Genomic DNA, 13,313 nt, shown 5'->3' with positions numbered 1-13,313 from the left:
ATAGGCAGGACAGATGGTGGGGAAAATCAAAGAATGATACACGCTTTCAGTAGTCACTCACAGCTAGATTAGCGTAAATCAATAGCGACAATTTCTTTTCAGTTATTAAAAAGACTAGAAAGTTTATTAAAGCAGATTGTACTTGACTAATGCACACATGAAAGAAAATAGTAAAAAAAAATTTAAAAATTAAAAAATTTGTAGTGAGAGGTTGAAGCAGCAGAAGCCTGTGCTTCTGAACTATTGCCACCAGAATACCAATACTTGATTATATCAAAGTGTTTAGAAGATTAAACGAGTCTATAGATTTAAACAAGCACCTTCTACACAACTTCAAGTCATTTTTTACATGCTACCTTGTATTTCATTTTACATTTTAAGCCTTCCAAAGCAAAAATATTTCCATCAGAAGAGCGTAACTAATAAAACCCAAACCATACTCAGCACTAAAGTTTCTCCAAATTCTTTATCCCTTTAATTTTTTTCCTAACCAGATATCTTGGGTAAACCACTATTCTATCCTACATAAGTAACTGCACTTCCACACATAATGAAACCAAAATCAACAAACCTAAAATCCACTTTTTCCCCTAAGCTAAAAACTCAATGAAGACATTTGTATTGTCTAAAACAGCAACCTGACTGTTGGCTTTATAAAGAACAGGTGGAGAATCAAACTATAAAATGCTTGAGTTCATATCCTATAATTTTAGATTTGAAGGAGTAAATTAACCAGAAGCAATTTGGGCAGTTGTTAATTTTCTAGCCACTCTTTGATAATGTTGAGAAAATATAAGGAGAAAATATTTTGTTTAGAATAAGTAACACTTCATGAAATTAAAGAAATCACAAATTACTTGAATGTGAAATTTAAATATTCTTTTTCTATTTTATTAAGATTAAACAAAATTCCTTTGGCTCTAATTTCTGTGAACACAAAAAGTAAATAAAATTAATAATATGATACAAAAATGATCAAATTAAAATTGCTATTGTGAGAAGCACTAGAAAGTTTCAAATTATAAAACCGTTAATAATTCCACCAAAATTGAAGGTAACTTCTCTTTTATTTAGGCATCAGCCAAAACAAAAGACAGAGCTGCTTGAATAGCTGACTCTTTTTGATGGTACATGCATAAATGTTGAAAGAATATTTGGCAGTATCCCCAGTTGATTAGACCATTTCTCATTACAAATTTTTTAGAGTTCAATCTCATCAGGGAATAAAAAAAGCAAACATAACTGTGTACTATTAACTTTGCGGATATTATTTTTGATTCTGTGCTAGTCTGTCATAGAGCTATGAATAAATTAGCAAAATCCAAAGATTGCTCTGGTCTGTATGATTGCATTTTTCCACATGTTGGACTCCCATATGACCTTAGGACCATTTGTCTTCATATGTATATATAACGTTTGTTGCCTGTTTTTATGTCAGCTATTTTTCTCATTGCTTTATTTTAGATCAGTTTGACATTTTTGCTTCATAAACTGTTTGCCAGTCTTTATTGTTTAAGTAAGTAATACTGAAAAAAGTGTTACTTTTCTCACATAATGAAAGAACAGTTGAGCCGTCTCTAAAGATTGTCTACTCCAGGCATAGCCAACACAGAGCCCACCTCTTGTCCCATGCCATCATGGTGGCAGCTGTTCCCTGTTGAGTAGCCCTGTCTGGCCACAGCATGCTGCCATTGCTCAGCAACAATCAAACATAGGGGTGCTATTAACAATGTCTCAGCTGAAACCAGGACACAGGAAGGACACAGTGCAGTACCAAATCAAGTTATGGCAAATGATTTAATGCATTTTGATACTCTGGCTAAACACAATTCTGCAAACACCAAAAAATATGCAGCCTTGCTTTTCATTTTAATAAATGAATTTGAGAACAAGTTTTAGTATAGTTTAGTCAGTCTTTTAATATAAACATTTTATAGAACTTTTCAGGATATTTGCAATTCCATTTTCAGTCTACATAAATACATCACCTGTGAACGTTCAAATGGAATGTTTAGAGATGCAATCAGATATTCAACTCAAATATTTGATCATGTCTCTTTACTAGACTTTAATAAAATCTCTTACCAGAAAAAATACCCCTCACTTCACAGTCACACCTTACTCATGTCATGGGCAGTAAGTACACATTTATGAACAACTGTTTTCAAGCATTAAGTATAAGAAGAGTAAAATATCATCAAAAATCTCTGATGAAAGCTCACTAAAAACAACACTAAACAAGACTTCCATTAAACTAACTGATGCATTAGTTTCACGCACCCAAAAAAAAGCTTAAGTATCTCATAAGCTTTATGCTTTTGCTGCCCTATTTTTTTTAATAAAAAAAGGTTTTGTTATTTACATATATATTAACTATATGCTATATTTTCCATGTAGCCCAAGGCAATTCCTCTTCTCTTCATAGCAGCCCAGGCAAGCCAAAAGTTTAGACACCCATGATCTAGTCCAAACTCTTTGCTTAAATCTGAATCAGCTAGCATGGGTTGCTAGAAACATGTTCAGCTGGGTTTAGGATTTCTCTAGTGATGGAGACTCCACAGTTCATCTGGGCAATCTGTTTCATCTAAGTAAAAAAAGTTTATTAAGTTTAAATGAAATTTCTTGTATTTCAATATGTGCCACTGCCTTTTGCCATGCCACTGCTCACCACTGAGGAGACTATTAATCTGTTTTTTTTATCTTTAGCTATTTACACACATTGATAAGATCCCCCTGGAACCTTCAGTTCTCCTATCTGAACAGTCACAGCTCAGTCAACTTCTCTTTGTACAGTAGCTGAATCAATTCCCTTAACCACCTTCGTAAAACTTAACCAGAGTTACTCCATTACAGTCAGTTCTTTCTGGAGAGTCCATGTAATATTTATATTTTTTATTTTCCATCCTTTTGAAAAGAAGTAAATATTTTCAGATATGCAAATATTACTGATAACGTATGAGTACATTGGGTTTACTTTGGAAAATCTGACTCAAACATCCAAAGTATTTATCTGTCATCATCAACATAAACTCAGTATTAAAGATCCATATTGATCACGTTCCTTAGCAGGAATAAATATTACAAAAATGCTTCTCTGTTTGAAAATTCCACTCTACTAAAAGGTGATAAGTATCATGGTTGTGAATTGTGAATATATCTAGCCAGCAAAGTATTTCCAGTGGAAAGTGTTTCTAAACACTGTAACCAAAAAGTATGGCACGGTTTTCTTTTTTGTAATTAAAGATTTATATAAAGTTTAATCCTACAAGATACAGAGTATTCTAACACAGTCTTTCCTAATTAAAGCATATTATCACACTGCTGATTTCATGACCAGGAAAATGAAAGTGTTCTCATTTAAAACAATTTCAGATAGACTCTGCAGAAAAATAATATATTTGAGAATTAAAAATTTGTTTGGGAAAAAAAAAAAAAAACAACATAACTTGAGTATTGCCATCAGGTCTTCAGAATTTAAGTAGTAAAAGTACCTACAATTTACCTTGTACACCTGCAATAACACGTCTGTCCAAGCTTGTTTGCTGATCATCTCAAATACACTGTCCTCCAGAATTAACAGTTGTTTGTTGCTAAACATAACTAAGTTTTTCTTATCTCCTTTTTTCAAGTTAGCTGCATGAGCCTTCAGATAGAGGAGAAATAATTATTTTCAATACTAATTTCAACAGGATAGGAAATTCACAAGAGAACAATAATCAATCAATGGTATAAATGAGTGATATGCTTGCTATAATGCAATAGTGATCAGCACTAGAACCATTTCCAGTTCAACACCATCTCAAGAATAAGAAGGTCATTGCAGAACTGAAAGGAGTTGAAGGCAGCAATGAGAACAGAGAATCAACACAATGGATATTTTTAATAAAATAGAAAAAATAGGTAGAATGCAATAAAATTAATTCCATTTTGAAAAAAAAATACTATTTGAAACTAGTAACAGGTATCAGAAGGAATAGAAGAAAAAAACTAGGAGAAGGGTATGAATATCAGCATCAACTTAAAGTTCTGTTCACTCTTATCTTATATTTACACAGTACAAAACAGTCACTATAGTAGGATTATTCTTGATCAAAATAGAATTTCTGTTTTGAAAAACTAACACTTGCATGAGGTTTTTTTTTAAAAAAGAAAAAAGTAACAAAAAGTACAAGCCTACCTGCAGCTCAGCTTGCATTTTAGTCCACTTCTTATAATCATCAGGTTCAAACAGGTATTCTGGCATAACATGGGGAAGACTTGCTCCTCGACTTCTGAAATTAAAGGAAAAAAAAAATAATGAAAAGTTAGTAGATAGGCAGGATAATACTTCAAGGATAGTTAAGGATAGTAAGTTTTCAACTTACTTAATCTATATATAATCTATAACTATTCTGAGTACACTGGGGATGAATGATCAATTTTTATTAATTCCTTAATAGATAGCCCTTATTTGTGACATTTATGCTCATTTCCAATGCCTACGACTACCTGATGCTAAAGCAAGATGCTTTCAGTGTTTAGTGGGCATGGTAGTGATGGGTTGGACTAGATGAACTTTATGATCTTTTCCAACCTTAATGATTCTTTAATTCCTTACAAGAATTGCTCCTTCACAAAGAATTACAGTGCAAAGAATCAAAACATAATACACATTTCCATGTTAAAACCAAAGGACCACTATTACATAGCATTAGTAGAATTAAAACTTGATAATCTGCCTGCAGAACTGATATCAGAAGTCTTACGTGTGTAAAAAACAGGTATTTCTAAACTCAGACAATTGTCACACTGACCTGTCATCTGTTCAAGTGACTAATAAATAATTAAGAAGTGAGTGCAGTAAAAATGCAATTGCAGTAAGTAGCACAAATACTAAAATAACCAGTTGAAGAAATAATATTTATAAATTCATATGTTAATGGAAAGAGTGAAAAATATTTTTTCTCAAGATAGGGATAGCACAAAAGGTTTCCTGATGTCCAGGTCAGAAAAATTACTCTAGCATATCTAGATTTGCACTGCTCTTTGTGTTTTCAAAACAGCTAATGTGAAGATAATTGGATGAGCTTTTCTTGTTATATATAACTAGTCCCTCACAGAAATGAAGTAATCATACTTTTCTGGTACCACACAGACCAAAAATCAATTTCCTTTGTACATTAAAATCATATAGTACAGATAGTTTGAAATTAGAAGCATGACAGCTTATTTCTCATCCCACTGAATTACATAATGCCAGTGAGAGTATGTTTTTGTATCAATATTTTATATGTTTTTAAAATAGAATTACTTAATCTGGGATCCAAGATAGCATCAAGTTAGTAGCCTGATTCTAAAACTCGAAATATCTGAAATTCCCATTTTCAATTAAATCACAAGCTCTGTTCCCTGAAATCCTTTCAACATTTCTGTTCTTTCCAAACACTAAAAGGAGGAAGCTACACAACTTTAATCTTTTCAGATGTTCTATCTTCCTTTCAAAGGTTATAATTGGTTGATAGACAGAAATAGGTACAATCTATAATTTTCATTCTCAAAAAAGCTACTTATGTAGCCATGTTGATATATCACTGCAGGAAGCTGAACACGGGAGGGTCAGCTTGGCAATGAGAAACAGGTTCTCACTGAGAGGGTAGTCAGGGACTGCAACAGGCTACCCAGGGCAGTGGTCACAGCCCTAGGCCTGCCAGAGTTCAAGATGCATTTGAATAACACTCTCAAACATAGGATTTGATTTTTGGATGGTCCTGGAGCCAAGAGTTAAGGCCTTCAGTTTGTTGCTCTTCAACATCTTTATCACCTACCTACACAGTGGGACTGTGTGCATCCTCAGCAAGTTTGCTGCTGACACCAAGCTAGGGTGTGCAGACGATACAACAGAAGGAAGGGATGCCATCCAGAAGGACCTGGACAGGCTTCAAAAGTGGGTCTATGTGAAACAACTGAAGTTCAAAAAGGCAAAGTGTAACATACTGCACCCTGGTCAGGGAAATCCCAGACATTACTACAGACTAGGAGAAATCATGGAGAGCAGCCCATGTGGAGAAAGTCTCGAGTGTCCTCATGGAGGAAAAGATCAACATGAGCCAGCAGCATATGCTTGCAACATGGAAAGCCAACTGTATCCTAGGCTGCATCATAAGAGAAGTGGCCAGCAGAGCAAGGGAGGTGGTTGTTCCTCTCTATTCTGAACTCTTAAGGCCTCATCTGACATACTGCATCCAGGTCTGGGACCCCCACTACAAGAAAAATGTGGAGTTATTTGAGCAGGTCCAGACCAGGGCCACTAATTAATTTTACTTATATCACAAAATGCCCATTTTTTTCTTTAACTGCCACAATAAAGTACCAAATAAGCTTTTTGATATCAAGAAAAATAAAACTGATTCTTGGAACATTATTTGAAACAGTGAAAACATCCTCCCTTCAGTAGCTGACAAACTTGAATGATGAATTACACTTAATTTGAACTATACTGACCAGAAAATAGTAGTTGGTGGAAAAAGGTTGAAAACTGCTTCTCTGTTCTGTGTGTGTTCTTGCAGGCTTCCACAGGATGGAATGTTGCATTTTCCACAAATCACAATGAACAGGCAGGGATGGCAGATGACAGATTAATCGTACATCTCTGGTCTGACTCTTTCTGTCCTACCATCTTTACCTACAGCTGTACCAGCAGTACAAACATCTGACATTTTTGGAATGGGACTAAAAGCACTATTGAATAGCAACTTGTGAAGAAATGCAAGTATCCTAGGTAATGCTTAAATGCACTGGCAGGAAAAGAATATCCGTAAAGCACAAACTTTGGAGAAATCTGTCAGGACTCAAATTAGAATAGGCAAAAACTAATAGGATACAGTAATACTAAGCGTCGATTTAATCAACTAGCAGAAAATGCAAACAAGCTCAGGAGTCCAGCTAGATCTGGTTCTCTGTGGCAACTTATACAGTTTTGCTAGGACTGCTATGGATTATGTCTTTGTTTCCAGTCATCACAGAACATCATTCATCGATGCCTTTTTTTTTTTTTTTTTTTTTAAGAGATACTAAATTCAGCCTTCATCAACTGGATACTGTTCAAACTCTGTACTGAAAATGTGAGTTAGTGGACAAAACTCAGTAAGACTGAAGGCTTTTTTGAAAATCCCAATAAGCTGCATTGAAAACAATTTAAGTAATTCTTTACAATTGCTGTTAATCTTTGGGATTGGGATTGACTAACCCTTACTTTAAAGTAAGCAATTAACACCATGCTTTAGATCAAGAGTAGCAAATTCTTCATTTTTATCTCACTTGATTCATAGATCAGGTTTGTAAGAGATGTTTTACGTCAAAATATGCTGTTGAACCATCCAAAAATATGAGATGACATCTAGCTTTTGTTGAAGAACAGCATAATCTAATATCAAGATCCTAGTCTCACTAAACTATTTGCATACCCCATTCCTTGTCTTAACTAAGAAGCATAGCAAGGTCTTCTGCATAAGAACAGAATAGAATTATTCTGTTCTTATGTATTTCAAAACACTGGACACTGAGCAGGCTCCACTAGTAGAAAATGTTAGGCCAAACTAGTATTGCTCCAAAAGTATCCCATGAAAATTCCTCAGGAAAACTCCTGAACAGACTAACTGTTAGAGAAAACATGAAGCAGAAGGTATGCAAAACAACTAACTGCTTCCTTGAAGCTGTTATAATATAAACAAGATAAGGTATTCGGGAAGACTTTTCTGGCTGACCTTCTTGGAAAAACATTTCCCTTTGTGCTGCTCATTCTTGGTGTTATGAATAAATGTTTGCATTTCTCAGTTAAAAATTTTTGAAATAAATAAGGTAAAGAGACATTCTCTCTATCCCTCTATTTCTCCAAGATACAATGACATCTGAAGTTAGACAGAACAACAAAAAAAATATTGTAGTTTGAGATAGAGCTATAAAACCCCAAAGTTAAGAGTGAAGGACTCTGAAAGGGACATCAGCTGCCAATTCAGAGATTAGCATAGTCTCTCCTGACAGGAACTGAACAGAATGAGATGATTTGTCTAGCGAAATTTAGGACTGTTAATAAGGGCAATAGGATTCCACAGAGGAAGCAAATCTTGAAGTTGCTCTTGACAATTTTCCTAGGAATACTAACTTGACACCAAGCCTAAGGTAGTGGCAAACAGAAGGCTTTTCTTAGGTCAGAATTAAAGAAGTTTCTTGTCCCTTTGTCCTCAGTACAACAACTGTATACTAATTAAATAGATAAGAAAATCTCTTGAATTCACTTAGAGAACTGTTTGGTATTGTATTTCCTCAATCTTGATGCCTTGATATCTGGAAGGATGTAACACTCCTAAAGAAGAATCAGCAGGGTGGCATTAATAATACGATGGTAAAACATTCTTAGCAGACCATTGCCTAATGACTTCAGCCTTTGAGATACAATGGGAATATAGGTTGAGTTGTATCCTTCAATTATTTTGTTTAGTATCAGAATGTACACTGAAGTGGCGAAAACAGCAGGAATATGTAAGCATTTGTTCTCATTACTGAAGAAAGTCAAAGATACCATTCTGACATTGCTGCCATGATTCTTCTGAATCATCTGCCACTATGTTATCAGTGATGCACAGAAGAATGTTATTTTGCCTCTTATTAAAAAGTTGCAGATAAGAATCCAATGTTATTGAACTACAGAGGAAATCCCTGCTACTGTTACAAACAACCTAAAAGGCAGGCTTTTTACTATGTCTATAGACTTGGTTGCTCTACTAAAATGGTTATCAGTAAAACTGCTATCAATGTAAAGATTCAGATAGCTTTTTGTTCTTCTTTTTTTCTTTTTTTTTTTTTTGTTAATTTTAAAATAGTTGAATTTAAGAAGCCATGCACAGTTTTTTTGTTTGTTTGTTTTTGTTTTTTTACAGGCTTCCATGAGGCTTTTTGATTTACTGCACTGAGTAAGCTTATGGGATCTAATGAGTGACTTAGCATTCCCAGGAAGATGGAATTATTGAAAGTACAATTCTACAACAGAACAGAAAAAAAATTGTTTAAGATAATGGTAGATAAACATTGGTTTCCCATATTATTGAGGTTTTTAAAAGTTGGAATTTACCACTCTTATGAGATACCCGTTGACAGGTATCCAGGAAAAAATACTTGCTGATGGCACTACATTCACTACTATTCTGTTTTTAGACCTGAAGCACAGGAAACATACACCAGCAGACACAAGTATCACTACAGCTTCTGATCCTTCTGTTATATGAGAAGCAACGTACAATGGTTTATTATAAGTTTATAAACAACTACATCACTGCCTGTTACATGAAGAAGCTTGTATTAAGGACAGTAAGTAAATAGATCTTAAATTGCAGGATAGCCCCTTGAACACCACTGAGTGCTAAAAAGATGCATAAATGCGGGATTTGAGGGCTTCAGATGATCCATTAAGGTTTCATGACATTAGACTTTCTCTGAAAGTAATCATCTTTCATTTCATACCCTAACAAGAAGGATGAAGAAGAGTTTGTCAATTTTTACTTGCACCATCTTTCACAGCTGCTCCATTTTACATGATAAAATAAGACTGCCAATGAAGTCTGTTCAGCAGCAGGAGTAGTGTTCTCATTTCTTGGTGTTATTACTATGAAAGACAACTATATTACAGAATTTACAAAAAGTATTGCTAAAGCCAGTGATTACAGGATAATTTGCATCAGTGGTATAACAAAATGATTCATAACAAATCTGATCTGATCATCTACTCAGCCTATCTGCTCAGTCTAGGGGATGATATTAACAGTCATCTTCATTCATAACTGCTAGCAGAGTTCCTCTGAAGTCCTTGTGGTGAACGTAACACTACCAAAGGACATCTGAGTTAGTGGTACCTGCAGAGGTTACTTCAGTAAAAATTAAAATTTATAATGCAGAAGTCTTACATCACAAAAAATGTGGCATAAAAGAGTTCCTAAACTTACAGTTTAGTTGGTATTGTGTTTGAGCTAAGCTAATAAAAGTAGGAAATGATAGAAATTATATCACACATGTACTTACTTAAGGAAGGTAAGCAATGTAGAATGCTGCCAGTAGAGATGTATCATTCGTTCAACCGGATCAAGAGGCAACGATCGGTTCAATGTAATGCCTGGTAACAACTGTCCGCTCAGGTGGAACAACATGTCGTAAATAGTATCTTTCTCAAGATTTTGTTGAAAAACCTTTTCTAGGGAAGAAGTCATTTCGACTTTACAGACATCACTAAGAGAGAAAAAGTTTCTGATATTACTCTTTTAAATGAGCAAAACAATCTAGCATTATTTTATCATTGTCAATCATAAATTTAATAAAGCATGATACAAAAGCAGCTGCAAGAAGGCTGATAAGTATGGTAGTTTTTCCTTTCCGAGAATTTTTATAAGTATGTAAGAATTTTGAAATTCATGGAACAGTTAATAAGTTTATGTGAAATATTTCACACACAAAAGACTTTATCACTGCTTTATGCCAAACATAACTGATTTCTATCATGTTTATAAATGCCTACATGTGTCCCAGGAGAATGGTTTCTATGATATTGAGTATGAAAATAGGCAGAATCAACTCAGCGATGCCACTAAGATCAATATATTTCCAGAGTGTTTGCAAAACTATTGATTATTAAGTTTGCTTCTTCATCTGTTTCTTATGTGGGGGGGGAAAAAAACCTACAAAATAAAAGACATTGCTGAAAATATATATCTGCCAACAAAGTAGAAACAATTGATAGAACTGTATTCATTCTGGGAAGAAAATAAATTTCAGATAAAAGGGCAACATATGATTTTTAACTGCATATTTTGCATACACTACATTGTGACATGAGAGCACTGTACTCAGAAACAGTGTAAGTACATTTGGAAATGTACTTAGAAACACATTTCCAAAAATGAAAACCAACACCTAAATGACATGTTTATATAATATATAAACATACATAGCATAGATGATACAATCTTAATATGGAACTGTGCATTCAACTGTGTCTATATTCCTCAGATTATAGACAATGTATGTTTATATATTATTAGGCAGACACAAGTTAGCTCTATGTAGACATGAATTACCGTCTTAGTGAATGCGGTATTGAAACAGGATTTGGTCCTTTAGACCAACCAAAGAGAGTGAACCAACTCTGAACGGCAGTTACAGTTTTCTGAAAGATGAACTCTTCTTTGTTCTCATTAGGAAAAAATGATAATTCAGATTCATTTTCTCTCCCATCACTTTGACTGTCAGCTTCACTATCTTCTCTCATCTTCTCAGCACTTTCGTCCCTTTCAAGAGTAATATCTGACTCTGAATGAAAGAGGAGAAAAAAAGAAAAAAAGAAACAATAAGATCCCTTATTTTCCTATCTTGATCTGATAAAAAAATAGCATTTTTTTTAAAAGACAAAAGTTCTTAGAAAACAAAAAAAACTGTCAATGACTAATCATCAATTTATTTCAAGAATAAACCACGTTAAGTGACATGTATACGTCTTGGGTATAGAAAAAAATGTTTTTGCAATCTAATTTCACTTAAGTTATTATCCAATCAGGGGGAAAAAAAAAAAAAAATCAGACAAGGCTTTCAAAACAATAGTTAGAAATCATAAAAATCTTACATGCAGTTCCAATAGCTAAAGCTTTACCAACTCAGTCATTGATAGCTCCTCACCCCAACCACAGAGCATGGCTCAGGAACTGAGTTGTGTTCAAACAATTTATTAGGCATTGTGTAGGTACAATTAAGCTTACTCCCTGACCAGTAAAGTAAGTCTTCAGACTTTTCTCCCTTGTTAGGTCTTCTCTCTCTTCCATCTTGATCTGGTTAAAGCTTAGCTTGCGTGTTATTACTAGGTTTTGGTACAAAAATATTATTGCATAAAAGGTAACAATACAATCTAGCACAAATAGCCCAGATAAAATACATCTTTAGAGATGAAATCAACATTACCATTGCAGTTTTATTGTCTCGCTAAATGATGCAGAAGTAATCTAGTTAATACTTTGCACATTTAAATAAATATTTATTTAAGATTTACGGAGAAAAAAAGAAAACAATACAGTGCAATGCAAGCAAGAACAGAGAGTCAGGTCCTTAATAAGATGATCAAGCAGGCAGATGTTTGAACAGTTTGGGCTGTCTGACGAGATTATTCTCTTATCTTGTCACTGATCCCTTGTCAGAGATTATTGCCTTTTCATATCTGAATGTTTTCTTTTGAACGCATCTTACATCATTCCACTACAAATGAACTATGTTGATAGAAAGTTAAATTTTAATGATTTAACTAACTTGTCGCGATTTGACACATTTGTGATCACACAAACATCTGCATGTCTGCAAAAGTGGTGGAATCCTACCAGTAACGAAACAGCAGCAGTAACTTCAGCTGTTCTAACTTCCTATCCGAAAACTAGCAACTGAAAGAGATGTGAACAGCCTCAGACATCAGTCTCTTGAAACTTTACAAAAGACCTGTTAACCTTAATTCATATGGAGCACCACCTTAACCAAGTCCTAGTGATAATGTTTGGTTTTATACAATACTTCATAAATACAGTGGAAGCACTGAAGTCCAGCCTGACTTCTCCATGGTTAGTTACTTCATGACTACAGAAATGTGCCCTCCTTAACAACTAATTCTTTAGTTCTGTTCTGTGACTTTTCTGCTGGCTCCTCCTTGGACATTTTATTGCAAATGAGACCATTATATTCCTTGAATGTTTGTTTTTAAATACTTTCTACTGAATCTGTTAAAAGTCAAGAATGTCTCTTCTGCTGATAAAACCTAGGCCAGGTTTGCCACAGTTTCACAGGAGAGAAAAGCCTCTCCAGTATTCACTGATCAAACATGCAGAAGCATTTTTTAGCATAGGATACAAATGTGAAATGTATTTATCTAAAGTAGTAAACAATAATAAGCTGAAAAGTAGATTCAAGAGGTCAAAGAGTTTAAAGTGTGCAGCTGTACCATACCTGAACAGGAATCATATGTTTTAGCAGTTGGACCAAAGGAATTTGAGGAACTACTACAGGAAAGCGATTGTGGAGAATAAAATGGATGCAGAACAACTTCTCCACTACTGCAGTCTTTATCTATAAAGCAAGATTACAAGCAGCAGTTGAGTATAACACTACTGTTAGCACTCTAAAAGCACTCTAAACTCTATCTAAATAGATATCTGCTTTTACACTTTTCATTATTTTATGCTCTAATTAAACCAAATAACCTCTTACTTGACTCATGATGAAAATCTCATTTTGGTCATCAGACTTGGAACAAAAAACAT

General features: G+C 34.3%; 1 protein-coding gene across 11 annotated transcripts in view; it reads right to left on the bottom strand.

Moving 5' to 3' along the window:
* CFAP47 (cilia and flagella associated protein 47) overlaps positions 1-13,313 on the bottom strand; it is a 255,343-nt gene that overhangs the window by 180,697 nt on the left and 61,333 nt on the right. For all 11 annotated transcript variants that reach the window (XR_014879873.1, XR_014879875.1, XM_085210115.1 and 8 more), the window contains exons 28-32: positions 13,000-13,119; positions 11,100-11,331; positions 10,051-10,254; positions 4,178-4,271; positions 3,503-3,643 (exon numbers count right to left, since the gene is read on the bottom strand). Coding sequence is in view for 9 of the 11 variants with exons in the window: in XM_085210115.1 (XP_085066241.1) it covers positions 3,503-3,643; positions 4,178-4,271; positions 10,051-10,254; positions 11,100-11,331; positions 13,000-13,119 (791 nt within the window). In the remaining 2 variants the exon portion in view is untranslated. The remainder of the gene's footprint in view (positions 1-3,502; positions 3,644-4,177; positions 4,272-10,050; positions 10,255-11,099; positions 11,332-12,999; positions 13,120-13,313) is intronic.

This window comes from Meleagris gallopavo, chromosome 1 (assembly GCF_905368555.1).
Source record: "Meleagris gallopavo chromosome 1, MGAL_WU_HG_1.1, whole genome shotgun sequence".
Classification (NCBI taxonomy): Eukaryota; Metazoa; Chordata; class Aves; order Galliformes; family Phasianidae; genus Meleagris; species Meleagris gallopavo.
Note: the sequence above shows the minus strand (reverse complement) of the source record. Positions and strands in the feature narration are given on the sequence as shown.